General features: G+C 34.4%; 2 protein-coding genes across 2 annotated transcripts; both read left to right on the top strand.

Annotated features, from left to right (window-relative positions):
- Positions 1-314: 314 nt before the first annotated feature.
- Positions 315-9,993, top strand: LOC123922994. Its single transcript, XM_045975644.1, has 9 exons — positions 315-447; positions 6,732-6,868; positions 7,141-7,699; positions 7,784-8,025; positions 8,147-8,359; positions 8,440-8,532; positions 8,614-8,715; positions 9,120-9,431; positions 9,685-9,993. The coding sequence occupies exons 2-9, from the start codon at positions 6,734-6,736 to the stop codon at positions 9,778-9,780; spliced, it is 1,752 nt and encodes a 583-aa protein (XP_045831600.1). The 5' UTR covers positions 315-447; positions 6,732-6,733; the 3' UTR covers positions 9,781-9,993.
- LOC123922993 lies at positions 2,780-6,453 on the top strand. The gene is made up of 4 exons (XM_045975643.1): positions 2,780-5,094; positions 5,177-5,491; positions 5,569-5,668; positions 5,752-6,453. Exons 1-4 carry the CDS (start codon positions 2,780-2,782, stop codon positions 6,451-6,453), a joined length of 3,432 nt encoding a protein of 1,143 aa, XP_045831599.1.
- Positions 9,994-22,083: the final 12,090 nt, after the last annotated feature.

A 22,083-nucleotide genomic window follows, 5' to 3' on the forward strand; every position in this document is an offset into this window, starting at 1 on the left:
CTTAGCATCATAGAACTCAATCGGTAGCCCGGAAATTCGCACCCAGACAGCAACTTTAGATATACACTACAAAAAAAAGTGGAAATTGCAACAAATGGATAGCAACAGTTTTGTAGAACTGCCGGTAATTTTAAAACAAAATTAAAATAGCAACGGTTTTGAGGAACCGCTGGTAAGTTTTTAATGAACCGGCGGTTTAATTTGGTTTACCAGCGGTTTAGTTGATAAATAGAAAAAAAAAACCGCGAACCATTTTTTTTATTTTTTTAAGTTACTTCTTCAGCGCCTTCTCCTTCTCCTTCATTCCAGAGAAAACAAACCCTAACGAACCCTTCGCCGTCGTTAAGCCGTGTTCTCCTTCGCCGTCGTTCAGCCGTGTTCTCCTTCGCCGTCCTTCTCCATCGCGAAAACGAACCCTAACGTCGTTCAGCCGTCGTCCTCCATAAGGTATGTTCAGCCGTTTTGGAATTGGATTATACTTAATGTCACGAAGATAATCATCATGAAGCATAATTTATTTAATTTTATTTTTCTTTCTCCTGTGTTCCTTTATTCTACTTCTACTTGTCTTTTGTTCTCTCTCAATTTTCATCCACAAACACTTCACATTCCACATCACACTGTGTTTTTCACTCTGCTTGGTTACATATGGAAAAGATAAATTATAACTTACTTTATAAAATTACTCTTCACTAATGGTATGAGAAAGAAAAATTACAAGAATTGGAAAATTAGAGTTATTCGTTTTGTTCTGTTCTTGTTCTGTTCTTGTTTTCCTCATCTTCATCGCCGCAACTCTCTTGTTCTGTTTTAATTTTCGTTTGTTCTGTTCTTGTTTTTGGGATTTTTTTATTTTGATTTTCGATTGTTTGTTATGTTCTATTATGTTCATGCTATCTTTCTCTCTTGTTTAGATTTTTTATTTTGATTTTTTGGGACTGTTTCTTATTATTGATAATGATTAAGTGATTATTACGGGATTTTGATTTATGTTCTGTTCTTATTATGGGATTTTGATTTCTGGACTGTTGTCATTGCTATTCCAATTCTGGTTAAGTAGTTTGTAAATGTCACGGTAATCGTCGTTGCGCTCTGGAGATATATTGTGGGTGTAGTTTATGGTCGCTAAATACAATTTTTTAGACACCGATGTTGGCTAATTGCGTTGAATGAGGCATGTTGCTTTGTTTGGTGTACAATAGTTTTAGAGCGAGTAGAGTGTTGCTTCTTGGCTTTCCAGTTGAGTTAATGGATTTTATAGCTGATTCTAGTGATTGTGGTTGTTTGCTTCGGTTCTCGGTAGGTTGTTCTGATAGTTTCTAGGCGGATTAGACTTTGATAAAGTGCTTATAGGGCTGTTCTTACTTTTTTTCTTACAAAAGAACCTTTATTTTTTTGAAGAGGTAGTTTTTCACACTTGCAAGAGATAGTTATATTCTCTTTTAATTGAGAAAGTTCTGTCCTTTTAGTTCTCAAGTATACAGCCACACAAGTTGTACTTAGTCACTTCAAATTAAAGCATTAATTGCCACACAACTTGTCTCCTTCACTGTCAAAACCTTGTCTCAGAAAGTAAAGAGAATTCTCACTTTGAGCACACATTCCATTATGACCTTTTACATCAATCTTTGGACAATTTAAAGTGATGTTACTATTTTTTTTGTGCTTGTTGTGTAGCTTTCAAGCCTTTGGTGGCTCTATGTTTTTGTACCGTGATCTCACTAAGTACTTCTTTTGCTTATGAGTCTTTCATATATTTATTTATTTGCCTTAAAAAAAATACTCAATTTTGTGACCACATATTCAAGATAGCTTAGTAATATTTTCCTTTGGTGACTCAGTTTTATTGTGCATTCATTATATGAAACATAGCTTGGTTCAGTTCAGACACTGTTTTTAGCACTTAAGCGCAGCTTAGTTCATTCAGATTTTCCTTTTTAACTATTTTGAACATCATAAGCTGTGCTGAGTTGCTCATGAAGAATACAACTTATCAGTTCACTATTGCTAATATGCTATCTATCAGTTCCAATATGTTACTGTTACTAACAACATTGATCATTCTCGATAAAAACTGCACTTATTAGAAACTTATCATTCATATTTTCATAAGAAATGAATCAGTCCTTAGATTCTGGTTCCATGCCGTTATTTTCCATGATGAAAAAAATAAATAAATGCCTTTTAGGTTTTTGGTTGGATGTAGTTTCCAATATTGTGAAAGGAAAATGATCTATGGACAAAGTGAAAATAGCATGGTTCCTACTCTTGTCATCACCATTCACAAATACGTAATTTTATGCTTGCCAAATATATAAACCTAGATTTTATGCAGCATCATAGACAAGGTTGATAGCCAAACACACCAAACTGGATAAGACAAGAGCTTTTGGCCACTAAGGAAGTTCAAATTATCATAATGCGACAATAATGTGTTTGCTTTATTTTGTTTCTGCTGCTGTTGGGTTTGTTCCTCTTGCTGTTTGCGTGTTGGGCATAATATAGGGGATGGGTGGTTCGTTGTTTTTGCGTGTAGTGCTTTTCATTTCTTAGGTTCCTTGCTTTGTTGCGGCTGAAGGGTGTTTTTATCCCCTGGTGCTGCTGTTATTTGTATCTTTTGGCCTAAGTGTACAACTTGTACTTATTAGTGCCTCTTAATAAATTTTTTGATGCGATCCGCTATTAATTAATAACACTAAGTGTTATTAAATATTCGGTATAGCGCCGGTAAATATTCTAATTATGTTAATTCTGAATTGATAATAATAGTTCTGAAGCAATGGATACGACTTGGATTACACAACCACGAAATACGCCAGAGTATGCTAAAGGACTTAATGGATTCCTTGATTTTGCCTTTAAAAATCGTCCAAATGGAATGGCAAAATGTCCCTGTAAAAAATGCGGTTTCAAAACACCGCAAAGTAGAAGTGTGATGTATGATCACTTAAGAGCGACACCATTTCCAGTGGGATACACTGATTGGTGCTATCACGGTGAGGTCGCGATAGGAGAAAATAGTAATGGTTCATCTAGTAATCCTACAAATGCAGTTCATGACATTACAAATGGAGAAGATCCTATCCAGAACATGCTTAACGATGCTTTTGGAGTTGATAGGAATCATGCAAATGAAGTGCCTATTGCATCGAATGTCGATATTGAAATAGATGAAGATGTGACACCGGACGCGACTCAGGAGGGGAATGAAGCAAAAGAGTTTTATGAATTAGCAAAAGAGGGGGAACAACCTTTGTATGAAGGGTGTAAAAAATATTCAAAGTTGGCTTTTTTGGTGAAGTTGTATCATATCAAATGCTTGTGTGGAATGAGTGATAAGTCCATGACAATGATTTTAGAACTCTTGCAAGATGCATTTGAACATGCAAAGATTCCAAGCTCATTTTATGAGGCGAAGAAAACAATCACGAAACTTGGTTTGAACTATGTAAAGATTCCTGCTTGTCCGAAGGATTGTATGCTTTACTGGGGAAATAAAGAAGATGAGGAGAGGGAAACTTGTAAAGTTTGTCACACTTCCAGATGGAAATCAAGTATAAAATCTAAGGAGCGTGAGACAGGAAACGCTGACAACAGTTTGAAGAAAATCCCTGCAAAAGTTCTTCGTTATTTTCCATTAAAACCTCGATTACAAAGACTATTTTTGTCTTCAAAGACATCGGAGGATATGAGATGGCATGCTTTAAGTAATAACAATGATGAAATGATGAGGCATCCTAGAGATTCTGAAGCATGGAAACGATTTGACTCGACACACCCTTGGTTTGCATCGGATGCACGAAATGTCCGTCTTGCATTAGCTACTGATGGGTTTAATCCCTTTGGCATTATGAGTTCAAACTACAGTGTCTGGCCCGTAATTCTCATTCCATACAATACTCCTCCATGGGTGTGCATGAAGCAGACATCTTTTATAATGTCGATGATAATTCCTGGAAAAAATGCTCCAGGAAATAACATAGATGTCTACTTACAACCTTTAATGAAAGAGCTGCAAGATTTATGGACAACCGGTGTAGATGCTTATGATTCTTTCAAGCATGAGATGTTCAAATTACATGCAGCTTTGATGTGGACAATAAGCGATTTTCCTGGTTTAGGTAATCTCTCTGGGTGGAACACGTACACTGGATATGCTTGTCCAACTTGTAACAAAGACTTTAAACCTTGCCGTCTTAAAAATGGCAAAAAATGGTGTTTTATGGGCCATCGTCGGTTTCTTGATCGGAGACATCGATTTAGATTGAACCGAATTCGCTTTAATGGTGAGCAAGAATTGCGCGATCCATCAAGAATGTTATCTGGTTCAGAAATTCTTGAACAAATTTGTGACATTAACGTCACATTTGGCAGAAGTGTAGAGAAGAAAAAGATTAGAAAAAGGTCACAACTTGAAGATGGTCCAAAGTGGAACAAGAAAAGCATATTTTTTGAACTTCCATATTGGAAAGATAATTGTTTGCGCCACAATCTTGACATGATGCACATTGAAAAGAATGTATGTGAAAATATCATATTTACTTTGCTAAATGATAGTGGAAAAAGTAAAGATAATCTTAATGCTCGAAAAGACCTTAAACTCATGGAGATAAGACCTGACCTCTGGCCAAATGAAAGTGGAAAATATGCGTTAGCTGTATATGCAATGACTAAAAGAGGTAGGAAGGATTTCTTGGCTACTTTAAAGAACATTAATGTGCCTGATGGGTATTCGAGTAACATTTCTAGGTGCATTGATTTGGATAATGGCAAGTTGAATGGGATGCTAAAAAGTCACGATCGTCATGTATTGATGGAGCAACTGTTACCGTTAGCCATGCGGACATCATTGCCTGACAAGGTTTCGGCAGTATTAATTGAGTTGTGCTCATTCTTTAGACAATTGTGTGGTAAAGTGCTTAAAGTTGAAGATTTGGACATGTTGCAAAATAAAATCGTCCTCACTTTATGCCACATGGAAATGTTATTTCCTCCTTCATTTTTCACTGTTATGGTTCACTTGGTTGTTCACCTTGTTGAAGAAGCTAAGCTTGGAGGTCCTGTTCATTATCGGTGGATGTATCCTATAGAAAGGTAAAAATGTGAATCTTACTCAAATTTCAATTACACAACTATATGTTATTCTTAACAATATTTGTCGTGGTATGTGTAATAGGTACCTAGGACATCTAAAATCATATGTTCGTAATAAAGCACGACCTGAAGGCTCAATAGCTGAAGGTTACCTTCTCGAAGAGATTCTTACCTTTTGTTCAAGGTATTTGGACGATATTGAAACAAGATGGAATCGATGTGGTCGTGTAGATGATGAACCTAATGATGAACAACCTCAATCACGAATGTCTGAATTGTTTCCTTTAATTGGAAAACCAGTCGGAGGCTCTTCATATTTTACCCTTACACGAAGAGAAAAGTTGCAGGCTCATCGGCACGTTTTAACAAATTGCCCTGTAGTTGATTATTATATTCAGTAAGTCACGATATCCTATAGATTAATTATTATCATGTGTTAACAAATTAACACATCCAATATATTTAACTATGTAGGCAATTTAGAACTATAGTAAAGAGACAAATGAGGGGAAGGCATTCTTCTGAGGTAGACAAAAAAGTCCATAGAGAATTCGTTCATTGGTTTTCCAATCGTGTGAGTGTTTCTACATGTTCTTCTGAGATAAAGTGCCAAAGTTCGAAAGCAATGTAACTAACTATTTTCCTTTTGGCATTCAGATTGGCAACAATCTTGACAGTCTTAGCGGACCAGATAAAGATGTTCTTATTAGTCTAGCACAAGGTCCTCTGGACCAAGCTAGAAGGTTTACTGCTTACAATGTTAATGGATTCAAATTTCGGACCTTGGCACGAGACAAGTTATTGAAAACACAAAATAGTGGAGTTTTTAGCTCATTTGGAACAAGAAGTTACTCAAGCAGTAGTGATGACCATATGAGGTTTGGAGACGTGCCTTACTATGGCAGATTAATAGATATCGTTGAGCTTTTCTATTGCGGCTTTTCGATTGTCATGTTCAAATGTGAATGGGCTAATACAACTAACCCAAGAGGCATGAAGAAAGATAAATTGGGTTTTACTTCTATTAACTTCGCAAGCTTAAGACATACTGGAGAACACGAAGATGATGAACCATACATCAAAGCTTCTGAAGCTCTAATGGTCTTTTATGTCGATGATGAGAAGGAACAAGGTTGGAGCATACCAGTTCATTTGAAGCCAAGAGACTTGTACGACATGGGTGAAGATGAAAGTGAAATAATGGCATCCAATGAGACATATCCATCACAAAACTTGGAAGAACTCTTTCAAGATGATAACACACATATCCCTTTAGCAAGAGTTGTAATAGACGAGGATCCTGAAAGTTCAGCCATCAATCATCACTCTGATGATGATAATAATGATATGTTAATTTGAATAGTGTTTTATATAGTTTATTGAATTGTATTTGTTATGATTTTGAGACTTCATTGTAATTTCCTTTTATTTGTAATGTGTAAGACTTTATTGTTTTTGTTTTTATATATGTATTCGTTTTTACTACATATGTATTTTTTTTAGACTTTATTGTATTTGCTTTGATATATATTTATGTTTAAATGCATATATTATGTTAGATTTTATTGTATTTATGTTTAAAGGCATATATTTTAAAACATACTAACTTTTTTAATTACATTTTTGATATTTTAAAGAGATGGAGAAGACATGGAGCGATTTGACACCGTATGAGGTGGAAAGACAGAGAACAATAGCAGCAAATAACAAGAAGTTGGAAGCTCTAAATATTCCTCGTCTATCGCAATCCATCCAAAAATCGTCTTCTACTAAGGTTTGAATTCGGGTACCCATTATGTTTTTTCGTTTTCATGCTTTGTACAATCATGATGTTGAACAAGTTATTAAATTATGAGGACCCATGAATGACTAAATGTTAAAACCTTTTCACAGCTTAAATGTTTTAGCACTTAGACACTATATGCCTCTTTGTATTCTTTGTATTCTTTGAGCACTTGCTATTATGTGTGTAATGAATTTCAATTTTCATTATGAAGTTTTATTATGTATGTAATGAATAATTTGTTTGTTTTGTAATATAAGAAGGACAAAATGAGATTTGTAAGACCCGGAGATCTTCAAGTAGCAGCCAACAATAAACGCTTGCGTTCTCATGATATACCAAAACCACCTCCACCGGTGATAATACCATCATCATCAGCTTCACAAGATGCACCACCATCATCACCTACACATGATGCAACATCACATAGGTTAACCAAAAAAGGAAGACCTAAACGTTCTCAACCTCCACATTTCCAATTTCAACCTCAACAACAACATCAACCATCTCCACCTTCATCTCCACCTCAACACCAACCATCTCCAACTCAACCTCAACATCAACCATTTCCACCTCCATCTCCACCTCAACACCAACCACCTCCACCTCAACACCAACCACCTCAACATCAACTATCTACAACTCCACCTCAACACCAACCACCTCCACCTCCACCTCAACACCAACCACCTCAACATCAACCACAACATCAATCATCAGAACCGGAACATGAAGTTGTACTTGAACGTCTATCTCAACCACGACAACCTCTACCTCCACCACCTCCACGTAATCATGCACATTGGATTGTGGATGTTATTGGTATACCTATATAATTTTGGTTTCTTTTTTATCTCCTTTTTGTCCAATATTTTTGTGTACTAATTCATTTAATTTATATGTCAGGTGATGATGGTAATGTTAGACAAAAAAGTGTAGAAGTGAACGACTTAATCCCGAATAAAGTGGGATTTAAGGTGCAAACAATCTGGAATGATGACCATCAGCCCATAGGAGAGGCAGGTGGACTGTTATCAGGATATATTGGCTTTCTTGCTAGTAGTGATGAATTGCTTCCTATAATGTATCCAAAATGGCCCAAAGTTCCGTTGGCAAAGAAAGACTTAATTTATGATAACAACATAAAGGTATAAACTGAAATTACATTGAATATATGTTTAATTTAGAAACATCTTTCAATTTTTTGTCGTCTATTTCAATTTATATATGTTTAATTTAGAAACATCTTTCAATTTGTTTCCGTTGAAGGCTAAATTTGTTGTAAGTGATACAAACAAGTTTCATAAGAAGTGGATTTATACAAGCTTGGGAAAGAGGTGGAGGGAACGTCGGTGCTTTCTATTCAATAAGTATTATGATTGGGCTCTTACTGTTGAACAAAACATAGAGCAATTTCCACCTGAAGTTACAAAAGATCATTGGGCCATGTATTTGAATTATAGATTGTCTCCGGATACTATGGTAATAACAATAATTTGAATTATTTTACACTTGTTCCTAATATATTGTATATTGATTGTTAAAATTGTTTTCTAATATAGGCGAAAGCAGACAAAAATGCTCTAAATCGCCAAAAGCAACGTATTCCCCATACGTTAGGCACAAGGTCACTAGCAAGAACACGAGATATTATGGTACAATTAAATTATTTCATATAAGAATTATTACATAATTATTACAATGTATAATTATATAACTATTTTACTTCATTTTAGGAACAAAGAGATGGACGGTCTTACAGTAGAGGAGACATGTATGAAATCTCTCACACGAAGAGGAACGGATCATATGTTAATGATGAGGCTCGACAAAAAAATGTAAGAAATTGTATTATATATGTTTACTGATTTTTGCTCTATATAAGTGTTCAACCATAGGTTAGAAGATTTATATTATATATGTCTGGGTGCCTGCTGCTTAGTGTTGGTTACTTTAAAATGTTGTTTCGGTGGCTGACTTGTTTTTTCCCAATTTTAAATAAATAAAGGGATAGAAACAATATTATGTGACTTTTCTATCCTATATATAATTTCAAGTCAAATTGAGTTTTAGGCATTTCTTATGCATGACTTTTGGTAAGTCCAATAAACTATAAGTTTGTTTGGACTAGTTTATAAGTTTGTTTGAAAAAAAGTGTAGAAGTTAGATTCTATGTATTTTGTATTCTATCCAGATTCTTGTGGTTGGACTCCAATTTTGATAAATAACACTGTATTTGTAGGAAGAGTTACAAAAAGAAAGGCAGACATCATCTGATAATGAGGCTTTTGTGACCGTGTTTGGAAAAGAGCATCATGGTTATGTTCGAGGAATGGGACTTGGTCCAACACCATCTCAAAATAATGGTTCTAGTTCTCGTCCTTCAGTATCAACTTCTTCATCGACTGCTGATGCCAAAATAGCTAAGATGCAAAGCGAAATTGATGTGCTAACTAAAGAAGTTGCTGAAGTTAATGAGCTTAAAGCTAAAGTTGCTGAATTTGATGCAATGAAGGAACAATTTGCTCTTATTATGGCTAATATGCAAAACCAGGTAAGACAATATTTGTGTGCCTTACATATATATATATATATATATATATATAATGTGAATATATTGACATTGACTTGTTGTTATTGTTATATTATACCTTTTTTAATAAGTTTTTTTTTTTTTAATTTATTTCATGTTCAAAGTCACATGATATTAATTTGAAGTGCGTTTTTTTATGTATAATATATATAATATATATATGTTGATACTACAATACTTTTGTTTTTAACTATACTTTAAATTTTGTTTTCAGGGGTATAACATAGGATCGCCGTTTGAAGTACGACGCTCTTTTGAGTCTAGTCATAATGTTGAGGGTAATCAAGCAACTCCAGACGATTCAACTTAGATATATAATTTTTGTTTAGGCGTGTTGAACTTTTGATGTCACGCTTTTCTATTTGTTTTAATTTTGATGTACTAGGCGCATGTGTTGTGACCTTCGTTTTTGTTTTTTGTTATGTACTATTTAGGTTGCATGTGTCAATGCAAACTTTAGATGTATTGCGCATGTATTGTGACCTTTAGTTCCATGTGTCGTTGTGAACACCTTATTTTTGAATCAAATGAATGTTATTTTGTTTATGAATTTGTTTACATTGCAAGAATTATTATAGTAGTTCAATATTTAAAAATACTACGTTTGAATATTAGTCGATGATTAAAAAAACAGGGTAAAAAATTGTCCTACAAAAAAAAATATATAAAAAAATTGTCCTCAAAGAAATCATAAAATATTTTAAAAGAAATATATTATAGCGGCGGTTTCAAACTGCTGAAAAAACAAAAAAATAAAACATCAAATAGCAACGGTTTCAAAACTGCTGCAAAAACAAAAAAAATAAAAAATCAAATAGCAACGGTTTCAAACCGTTGCAAAACTGGCTAAAATTTGTGTTTTGCGTTTCGCTTATTGCAACGGTTTTAGAACCGTTGCAACACATACTGTGGCCGTTTGTGTAACGGTTTTTCAAACCGTTGCTATTTGAGCTACCAACGCTCAAATCTGCAACAGTTTGGCAACTGTTGCTAAAAATGCTGCAACATTTAAAAAATGTTGCTAAATCGTCCCAAAACTGTTGCTAAACACATTTTTTCTTGTAGTGATAGTATCGCTTGCCGGGTGAAAGTTCGGACTCCATTCTTTGACAGTCAAGTAGTGATCGTATATGAACCAAGGCCCGTTCATGAGTGCCTCATATTGATCTTCTGTATTTGAGAAAGCTACTAGATAATAATCATTACCGAGATCAATAATACTTATTACCCTTTTCCGCACCCACATCTGCTTTAGTCTAGTCTCTAAAGCTTTGTAACCTATCTTCCTTCCCAACAACTTCACGATCACTCCTCTCCTCCAAGGACGATGAATCCTCTTCTCCTCTGTTTTGGAAAACACAAACTCAGGACATTCATAGCCCCCAATTTCGTTCTCCTCAACCCTAATCCCAGCATCCTTCTCACCCTCCTCATCGCTTCCTCCTTCATCCTCCACATTTATTTCCTCATCACCCTTGTTTTCCACCCCTGTCACCTTATCCCTATATGACCTCCTTCCTCCTTTCTCCATCGCCTGCAAATCAATTAAGTCGCTATAGTCTTTTGGGGCAGAAGAATGATTAGAGTAATCATGCTCCCCACTTTTGATCTTCTTAGTGCTTCTCTCTTGCAAATCGATCTCGTCTTTGGATTTTTTAGCATTTGAAGTTTCTTGCCCTAGCAGAGTGCTAGGAGAAGACATTTTTTTTATTTGTTTTTTGATACTTTTTTTTAATAAAACATTAGCGTGCATAGGCATCACATGATAATTATGACATCTCAACTATGTTGACACCCCATAATCATCACCTATTATTTGCAGCAAAAAAGGACACCAGTGGGATTCGAACTCATGATCTTACACTTGCAACTCCTCAAACTCTCTTCTCAATACCAAATGAACTATGTTCGACCAGGTGATATTGAACGACTTGATGGAGAAAAATTGAATTTGTTAATGAAAGTAAGTATAATTAGTTAGGTTTGCTATATATGTTTCAAGTTGTACAGTTTGATCTATACATTTTTATTTCTTAGTCACAATCGACATTATTAGTTGAGACTTAATAGTCATTTCATATGAACTATGTTTCTTAAGTCATAGTAATCCAACTAGCTGAGGTTTAACTGTTTGATTGTCAAAATTTGAATTTTTAAGTGTTTCGCATTTTAATTTGGTCAAGTTGAACAGTTAAATTGAGAATATTTGATCTTCTTATAGTCCTTTTCAGTATAGTTAGTGTTAACTTAACAATTCTTTCAAAATAACTAAATTTCTTGAACGGCTAAACCTAGTTATTATGAGATGATTGTGAAGTCTCAACCAACTAGACTCAAAGAGACTAAGGAGATCAAATATTCTCAATCACTTTGTTAAACTTGACCAAATTGGAATAAAAAACACTTATGAAATCAAATTTCGATAATCAAACAGTTCAACATCAAATAGTTAGATTTTGACTATGAAACCTAGCCAGGGGTGGATGCAAGTGCATCCTATTGGGGGCTTGAAGCCCCCACCAAAACAAATCATTTCCTTTTAATATTAGTAGTATTATTTTTTTAAACCCCCATTACTAGGTTTATTATTCACTAACAATTAATTTATTTTCGGTGTAAAAAAAAAAATTAATTTATCTTATTACTTTTTGTTGGGTTTTTGTATGTTGGCTACATTTTGCAAAAACATCTTTTTGCCAAGTGTTGAGACATATGTGCGTACACCAAGTGTTGAGACAGATGTGCGGACACATTGGAACAACACATGTATGTCTGACTGTGCGCGCCAGCTAGCGGTTTTATTATTTTATGTAACGACCCGATTTTTAGTAAATCGATATTTTATATATTTGCATATATTTTGGGTTAGTGTTAAATATTTATTTACGCGACCTATTATTATTTATCGCGAACATAAGTTTGTGAGCGAAACCTTTGTCGTGTTAGTGGGCTTGGGGCGTGTGAGAGCTTAATGGGCTTAGGCTATTGGGCTTGGTTCATGACCATTGGAGAGTAGTATAAGTAGCAAGTCAAAACCATGAATAGTCTCACAATTCACTTTTCATGAGAAGTTAGAAGTTAGCAAGAGAGAAAGCTAAGCTAGGGTTTTGGCTAGGAGAGCAAGGAGAAGAACTCGAGCAAGAGAAGAGTTTAGAGGCCAAGAATCGTCATTCAATCTAAGGTGAGAGTGGTTAAGCATAAGCTTGGGTGATCCAAGAGAGGGGAGGTGTCTAGCCTCCATTCCTGAACTCTCTCATCCAATTTCTTTGGGGTTTGGGTGAAGTTTCTTTATCATAAACATGTCTTTTCATCTTAGTATGCTTAATGAACATCTAGGAGGGAATATGTATATGTTTGATGATGGTTTTGCATGTTTATGCAACTTTGCTTATTTTGCAAGAAATTGACATGATTTTGTATGTGTGATGTGTTTTGGTGTTTTTGATTGTTGATTCATGTATATATGTATGGTATATACATGATTGATCACTTGTTATGCATTTATAACATGTTTAGATGTATTTTTGAGTGGAATCAATGTTAAACCGCCTTAGAAACTCAAGAACAGATATTTTCTGGTGTAGTTCGCTACGGATTCGCTACGGATTCGCTTAGCGAATAAGTTCGCTACGGATTCGCTACGGATTCGCTTAGCGAATAAGTTCGCTACGAGTTCGCTACATGTTCGCCATGTACCTGCAACCCTCTGATGTAGTTCGCTACCTGTTCGCTACAGCGAACGTGTTCGCTACGTGTTCGCTACGTGTTCGCTACGGGTTCGCTACGGATTCGCTCAGCGAACAGCTCTGTGACAGCAATTTTTGTTAATGTTTGTAAAGTGTGTGTATCCATGTATTTGGTTTCGTTTTGGTTTGGAATTATTATATGTTTAATAATTGTGTTGTGTAATGGCATTTATATAAAATGTCAAAGAAGTATATGTATGTTTGTATATCGGGTTGTCCGATAAAGAAGAATATCAGTTTGCCTGATAAAGAAGTTTAATGGATTATGTTATCCATGTAATGAGCAGTAGCTTCGTGCTAAGTGATTATCATATGTTTGGTAAATGCATGGCATTCATAAATTCATGCATTACTTAGGGATATCAGACTTGTCTGATAAAGAAGGATATTGGACTTGTCCAATAAAGAAGAATATCAATGGTAAGTTCCTTGATAAAGAAGATGGTACCACATGCATTAGTCGTGTCTAGGTTGGCATGACATTGAATGTTTGGCATTAGTCGCATTTGAGTAAATGTGCAATTATGTGTTATGTGTTATGTGAGTTCTTTGTGTGGTCCGAAACGACGCGAAACTATCTGGTTGTGTATTTGTGAGTATGTGTTATCTGGTGTGTTGCTTATGGAAGCATGTGTGTGAGTTAGTAATATGTGATAGGTTGAATATAGGTGTGTTTCTATATTCGTATGTATGTGATTATGTTTACTAACTCTCTACCTATTTGTTATGTGCTGGACCTTTGGGGGTTCAGGTATTCAGGTCGAGGTTTCGATCGAGTTTTAGCTGCAGATCGTTTTGGTGTGGAGCACTTTTGGGTGAGGAGCTAGTGTAGGCTACCTTTGTATAGTTTTGTTAAGTTTAGTTTGGTTGAGATGTATATTAGTGCTCTGGTAGTTTGTAACATCGAGTCGGGGATCGTTTGTATTCCGTCGTATATCGATGCGAACATCTTAACTTATGTTTTATGTAAATGATTTATCTTTTGAACTATTTTGTTCATTGTTTTGAAAATCCTTTATGTTATGTTTTCCGCTGCGACGTTTCGTGTCGTGTGCACGATCGTTTTATAAAATGTTTTCCGTAGCGCTCCGGCTACTTATCTTTAAAAAGTTTTTAAGATCACGTTTTTAAGGGTAGTTAGTTCGGGGTGTTACAATAGTTGGTATCAGAGCAGGTCGGTTCATGTGAGCCATTAGGATTTTCTTTCTCTTGTATGAAGCATGTGTTGGGTACACTGTTAATACATTCTAACGTCGAGTTGTGATTCGTTCAGGAATCATGGCTGCTGCTAGGACCAACGCTCAGATTGCACAAGCTTTGACTGCTTTGACTACATTGGTGGTAAGGGATAATGACCCGGGAAGGGATAGTGAGAAAAGATTGGAAAGGTTTATGTCGCATAAACCGACTCTGTTTACCGGAGGCTATAACCCGGAGGGGGCTATCAAGTGGTTAGACGAGGTTGAGATCATCTTTGAAGCAATGCGTTGTTCTGAGGAGAACAAGACTACTTTGGGAACTTATGCCCTTAGAGAGGAGGCAATCGTTTGGTGGAGGAATGTGAGACTCAGGATAGGAGTGGATGGTGTTGCTATCGTTTGGGAAACTTTCAAAAGGGAATTTTTAAGGAAGTACTTTCCGGCTGATGTGAAGAATAAGAAAGTGATCGAGTTCATGGAGCTCAAGCAAGGAAATTTATCGGTCGCCGAGTATACGGCTAAGTTTGAAGCTTTGTGTGTGTTTAGTCCACACTACAACACGGTGGAAGCCGAAGAGGATAAGTGTGTCAAGTTCGAGAGTGGACTTCGTCCGGATATCAAGCTTTTGATTGGATTTTCTGAAATCAGGGATTTTCCGACCCTTATGACCAAGGCAAGGATTTGTGATGAAGATAGCAAAGCCAAGACCAACTACTATAAGGTTCTGAATGATAGGAAAGGAAAAGGTTTGGATCGTGGTAAGCCGTATGAGAACAAGGGTAATGGAAGTGGAAAGAAGAAGCAAGGAAGTGGAAGTTGTTACAAATGTGGAGAGCGGGGTCATATGTCATATGATTGCCCGAGGAAAAGCGACAAGTGTTTCAATTGTGGACAGTTTGGGCACAAGGCCGATGCTTGTCGGGTGAAAGTGTTTTGTTTCAATTGTGGCGAGGAAGGTCACAAGAGTCCGGTATGCAAGAAACCGAAGATGCCGCGTTGAGGGTTCGTTCTCTGTTTTATCTCTTAGGTAATTTCGAGGGCGAAATTCTTTTAAGGGGGGTAGAGTTGTAACGACCCGATTTTTAGTAAATCGATATTTTATATATTTGCATATATTTTGGGTTAGTGTTAAATATTTATTTACGCGACCTATTATTATTTATCGCGAACATAAGTTTGTGAGCGAAACCTTTGTCGTGTTAGTGGGCTTGGGGCGTGTGAGAGCTTAATGGGCTTAGGCTATTGGGCTTGGTTCATGACCATTGGAGAGTAGTATAAGTAGCAAGTCAAAACCATGAATAGTCTCACAATTCACTTTTCATGAGAAGTTAGAAGTTAGCAAGAGAGAAAGCTAAGCTAGGGTTTTGGCTAGGAGAGCAAGGAGAAGAACTCGAGCAAGAGAAGAGTTTAGAGGCCAAGAATCGTCATTCAATCTAAGGTGAGAGTGGTTAAGCATAAGCTTGGGTGATCCAAGAGAGGGGAGGTGTCTAGCCTCCATTCCTGAACTCTCTCATCCAATTTCTTTGGGGTTTGGGTGAAGTTTCTTTATCATAAACATGTCTTTTCATCTTAGTATGCTTAATGAACATCTAGGAGGGAATATGTATATGTTTGATGATGGTTTTGCATGTTTATGCAACTTTGCTTATTTTGCAAGAAATTGACATGATTTTGTATGTGTGATGTGTTTTGGTGTTTTTGATTGTTGATTCATGTATATATGTATGGTATATACATGATTGATCACTTGTTATGCATTTATAACATGTTTAGATGTATTTTTGAGTGGAATCAATGTTAAACCGCCTTAGAAACTCAAGAACAGATATTTTCTGGTGTAGTTCGCTACGGATTCGCTACGGATTCGCTTAGCGAATAAGTTCGCTACGGATTCGCTACGGATTCGCTTAGCGAATAAGTTCGCTACGAGTTCGCTACATGTTCGCCATGTACCTGCAACCCTCTGATGTAGTTCGCTACCTGTTCGCTACAGCGAACGTGTTCGCTACGTGTTCGCTACGTGTTCGCTACGGGTTCGCTACGGATTCGCTCAGCGAACAGCTCTGTGACAGCAATTTTTGTTAATGTTTGTAAAGTGTGTGTATCCATGTATTTGGTTTCGTTTTGGTTTGGAATTATTATATGTTTAATAATTGTGTTGTGTAATGGCATTTATATAAAATGTCAAAGAAGTATATGTATGTTTGTATATCGGGTTGTCCGATAAAGAAGAATATCAGTTTGCCTGATAAAGAAGTTTAATGGATTATGTTATCCATGTAATGAGCAGTAGCTTCGTGCTAAGTGATTATCATATGTTTGGTAAATGCATGGCATTCATAAATTCATGCATTACTTAGGGATATCAGACTTGTCTGATAAAGAAGGATATTGGACTTGTCCAATAAAGAAGAATATCAATGGTAAGTTCCTTGATAAAGAAGATGGTACCACATGCATTAGTCGTGTCTAGGTTGGCATGACATTGAATGTTTGGCATTAGTCGCATTTGAGTAAATGTGCAATTATGTGTTATGTGTTATGTGAGTTCTTTGTGTGGTCCGAAACGACGCGAAACTATCTGGTTGTGTATTTGTGAGTATGTGTTATCTGGTGTGTTGCTTATGGAAGCATGTGTGTGAGTTAGTAATATGTGATAGGTTGAATATAGGTGTGTTTCTATATTCGTATGTATGTGATTATGTTTACTAACTCTCTACCTATTTGTTATGTGCTGGACCTTTGGGGGTTCAGGTATTCAGGTCGAGGTTTCGATCGAGTTTTAGCTGCAGATCGTTTTGGTGTGGAGCACTTTTGGGTGAGGAGCTAGTGTAGGCTACCTTTGTATAGTTTTGTTAAGTTTAGTTTGGTTGAGATGTATATTAGTGCTCTGGTAGTTTGTAACATCGAGTCGGGGATCGTTTGTATTCCGTCGTATATCGATGCGAACATCTTAACTTATGTTTTATGTAAATGATTTATCTTTTGAACTATTTTGTTCATTGTTTTGAAAATCCTTTATGTTATGTTTTCCGCTGCGACGTTTCGTGTCGTGTGCACGATCGTTTTATAAAATGTTTTCCGTAGCGCTCCGGCTACTTATCTTTAAAAAGTTTTTAAGATCACGTTTTTAAGGGTAGTTAGTTCGGGGTGTTACATTTTACATCCAATCTTTCAAAGATTTGATTGAAGAATTATTTCGTGGTTTCTTACACAACAAGGCGCACGTGGTCCATTGTTTCTGAAGGCAGCCGAACCCTAGTTCTATTTTCTAAAGGAATAAAATAACTTTTAGAAAATATAATATTTGTTTCAAAAATATATCTTGTGAAGATTGCTGCAGAAAATATAAAAGATTTATTTCAAATAAATCTTTGTGCTTCAAGAAGATTAGAAGATTTAATTTTAAAATATATTTACAACAAATATATTTATGGGAGGAATATTTTGATGCAAAGAAAGATTTAGTAAAAATATATTTTTCCTCTAGAAGATTTCTTGGAGCTGAAGTATTGTGAAAAGCCCACGAGGTTGTGCTATTTAAAGGGTGCTGCTAACCCTGTTTTATTTACCGAAACTTGAAGTTAAAATAGAATATCAAAGATGTAGTCTTTTAAGGGTTTCGTGTCTTTAAGCCACTCTCTAGGAGAGTTGGTGTAAAGTGAACCACTCGGGTTGTGAGATGGTCACCATGTCCTCACTCAGAAACCTGTAGGTAATGAGTTGAGTATTGTACTTGGAGGAAGCTTTTAAGCAACTTCAAATTGCGAACTTAGTCATTGGCTAGGTATTTGTCATGGAAGTGTGTCTTCTAGTTTGTTCATAATTGTTCCGTTGACCCAATCACTGTCTGTGATTGAAGAGGGATTGAGGAAGGCCTCATACCTAGGTGAGTCTTAGGTAGAAAGTATAGCACGGGTAGTGATTAAGTGAGGAGTTGTAAACGGGGGAGTTTAGCTCCGAATTGATACTATTTAGTGGACTTTATCCCTGGCTTGGTATGCCCCCAGAGTAGGCTGTTGTGCTGAACTGGGTTAACAATTCTGGTGTGTTGTTTATGCTTTTCAGTATATGTTTTAATGCTCTGCTTTATTGTTCTTACTGCTAAGACATGTGTTACGACAAGTGTCTGTACATCGTGGACAACACGTCTACTGTGTACCAGAATTTCACTTTTTAATATTTCACTACTCCAACTTTTCAATTTTTACACAATTTCCCTCTGTTTTATTTTTACAATACACATTTTCTCTCTTAAATGTACTGTTCATCTCTTTTAATTTATGGAAGCATTGATTTCTTTGTCTATTTCTCTTGTTTTTACTTATTTTGAATTATGGTTAGTAAGAGAGAGTGACGGATTTTATAATGTTGATAGTGAAAATATCATCAAATATTTTTAGAATAAGAAATCTCGTAGAGAAAAATTGTGTTTAGTTTTAATTTTATGTAGAGTTTTTTTTGTCAATATAATTGTGTATTTTATAAAAAATTATAATTATTTTTTTTAGTCAAAACATATACTCTATTTTTAAACCCTCACTGGCGAAAATTTCTGGATTCACCACTGAACCTAGCTCAGATTAAATGACTATTAAGTCTCAACTAATTATGTCGATTGTGACTAAGGAAATCAAAATTTATAGATTAAATACTTCAACTTGAAACATAGTTCATATGCAAACCTAACTAATTATGGTTACTTTCATTAAAGAATTCAATTTTTTTCAATCAAGTGGTTCAATATCACATAACTGGGCTAACAAAAACTTATGAATTTAAATTTCGACAATCAAACATTTCAATACCACCAGGTTAGACGTGATTAAGAAACCTAGTTCATATGAAAATATAACATTTATTTTATGAAGATGAAAAAACAAATTTAGTAATTTTTCAGAAACAAGAAATTTATTTAACCTTATATAATATTGTGAATCTCTAAAAATTAACAATATTACACTATTCATAAAAAAAATTACACTAAAATATACAAACATGTTAAAAATTATAAGTTTTCTTTTTTTAGAAAAAATGAATGTAATTTTATAAACGGTAAATAAATTAATACTACATTAAACTTTATAAACTAGTAATATTATATTAATAATAATAACAACAATAACAATAATAATAAGTTGGCTTAATTAATAAAATGGTCCCTTAAAGACATTTTTGGTTTCAGATTGGTCCCTTAAAGAAAAAAAGGTCCAAATAGGTCCCTTAAAGAAAAAAAAGTCCGAATAGGTCCCTTAAAGACATCTCCGTTAATCAGTTTGGTCCCTAAAAAGAGGTCTAAATAGGACTAAACTGATTAACGGATATGTCTTTAAGGGACCTATTCGGACCTTTTTTTCTTTAAGGGACCTATTCAGACATTTTTTTCTTTAAGGGACCAATATGAAACCAAAAATGTCTTTAAGGGACCATTTTACTAATTAAGCCTAATAAGTTTAAGTAAAAAAAAATAACAATAATAATAAGTTGTGAAAACATGCGCTTCTTTTATAAAAAAAAAAGTGTCGGGATGTTAAAAATACTAAAATCATATTATTTTATAGAATAATATTATAATAATATTAAAATATTTGAATCTTCTTTAAAAAAATGTTTGCTTAAAAACAAGTTTAAAATTTTGAAAAATTTGATGGAGCCTTGATTTTGTGGAACATGATTGATGATTATATTTATGTGAAAGATATATTTGCAAATATTAAAAAGCAGTGATTAATATATATAAAAATAAACTTAATCAAGAAATAAAATCTGCATTAAATACTTGTGTCACTTATTAATCACATCAGCAATATATCGGTACACATCGACATAACATGTGTACCGAAAAATTCACCTTTAATTAAACCATAACCATAATACAATGACACTTTTATATGTAAATTCCTAGATATATTTCTACAAATATATCTACATAATATGAATTGATCAGATATATCCGTAAAAGTAGTTTACACGTTTACAAATTAAAATCTTTTCATGATATACTTTCTTTTTATAGATAAAATATATCGTAAGATACTGTACTTCAAAAACTTGTTAGAGTAAAATATTCAACCACGCTAATGATAAGGATGTGGATAAAAGGATATGCCACTTTGACGCAGCTTTTTAATCATGTAAAACCAAGGATATCAAAACCGGACCGGACCGGCCGGTCGGACTGTGAACCAGTCATAAAAGCGGTTCGGTTTTGAGCAAAAAACGGATAGGAAACCGACCGGCAAAAAAATATGTGAACCGGGGTCGAACCGGGTTGAACCGGCGAACTGGCCGGCGGTTCAAGCAGTTTTGAAGATTTTTTTTTAAATAAAAAATAAAAAATAGTGCAAAACGACGTCGTTTTAATTTTTTATTTTTGTAAAAAAAAAAATCTAAAACAAAATAACGACGTCGTAGGAATAGGAAAGATTTTTGTTTTTCATCTATTTTTCATTTGATTTGAATTATAAATTTTATTTTATTTTGACTTGTGATATTTTATCTTTTTAATGTGTGAAATTATGAAATATTGAGCGATTATTCATATATATTTATTTATATATTAATTAAAATATAAATTTAATTAAAAACAGTTCGACCCTGATTGAACCCGGTCCAACCAATTGAACCTTGAACCGGTGAGCTCGCCGATTCGATAACCGATCCGGTTCTGACAACCTTGTGTAAAACAACACACGCACACAAACAATGAATTAAAACATTATCAAAAAATAAGTTAAACCATTTTTAAAGGGATACAATATATTTTGCTTACAGAAAAAATAGTCAAATATAGAAAGAGAATAAAAATAATGTAAATCACACGTACACGACATAAATCAAAAATATTCTACTTGTACCAACAAAAATCAAAATATTCTCTTGTACTAAAAAAAACCAAAATATTCTCTTCACATAGGTAATAATCGTAACAAAATATTTTTGTGATAAAGAAACAAAATAAATTAAAATATACTACACTTAAAGGGAAATAATATATATTTTTTTTTTGTAATTAGCCTTGTGACTAGAAAATATAACTTAAAAATGAATAAGTAGAGTGTCCCGGATTCGAATACGGGTTCCTGCATATATAGTGTGATGTCCCTACCAATTGAGTTAACCTCACCAGAGAAATAATATATATATATATATATATATATATATATATATATATATATATATATATATATATATATATGCGTGTGTGTATGTATAAAATAGGATATGTACCGACTATATAAATTGGGCTATGACATCGGTACCCAACTAAATTCTAAAAGTATAAAAAAAGTTACGTAAATTTAAACTATCATCCAATAATAATTATGTATTTCGCTTATAACACAAATACTTATTTTCTATTAGATATTAGCATAAAATTAATATACATACATCCATATAATATATTCAATAAATTGTTTCCGTGAATTTAACTCAGTCGGTAAAAATATCATATCATATTTTATATCATATTTTATATATTCAATAAATTATAAGTGATTCAAATCTCGGATATTTTATACTTATAAGTGATTCAAATCTCGGACATTCCACTTAACCGCTAAACAACTTACAAAAAATAATATATTCAATAAATTCTATTTTTTTAACAGAAAAAGGAAAAAAATACAAATAAGGAAATACTCCACTAAAATTTAGAGGAGAAGA

This window comes from Trifolium pratense, linkage group LG4, assembly GCF_020283565.1.
Source record: "Trifolium pratense cultivar HEN17-A07 linkage group LG4, ARS_RC_1.1, whole genome shotgun sequence".
Taxonomy (NCBI): Eukaryota; Viridiplantae; Streptophyta; class Magnoliopsida; order Fabales; family Fabaceae; genus Trifolium; species Trifolium pratense.

Coding starts and splice junctions, on each gene's coding strand:
- LOC123922993 (XM_045975643.1), top strand. CDS start 2,780: ATGGATACGACTTGGATTACACAACCACGAAATACGCCAGAGTATGCT. Junction 5,095..5,176: donor TGGATGTATCCTATAGAAAG/GTAAAAATGTGA, acceptor TATGTGTAATAG/GTACCTAGGACATCTAAAAT. Junction 5,669..5,751: donor TTCATTGGTTTTCCAATCGT/GTGAGTGTTTCT, acceptor TTTGGCATTCAG/ATTGGCAACAATCTTGACAG.
- LOC123922994 (XM_045975644.1), top strand. CDS start 6,734: ATGGAGAAGACATGGAGCGATTTGACACCGTATGAGGTGGAAAGACAG. Junction 8,533..8,613: donor CAAGAACACGAGATATTATG/GTACAATTAAAT, acceptor ACTTCATTTTAG/GAACAAAGAGATGGACGGTC. Junction 9,432..9,684: donor TGGCTAATATGCAAAACCAG/GTAAGACAATAT, acceptor TTTTGTTTTCAG/GGGTATAACATAGGATCGCC.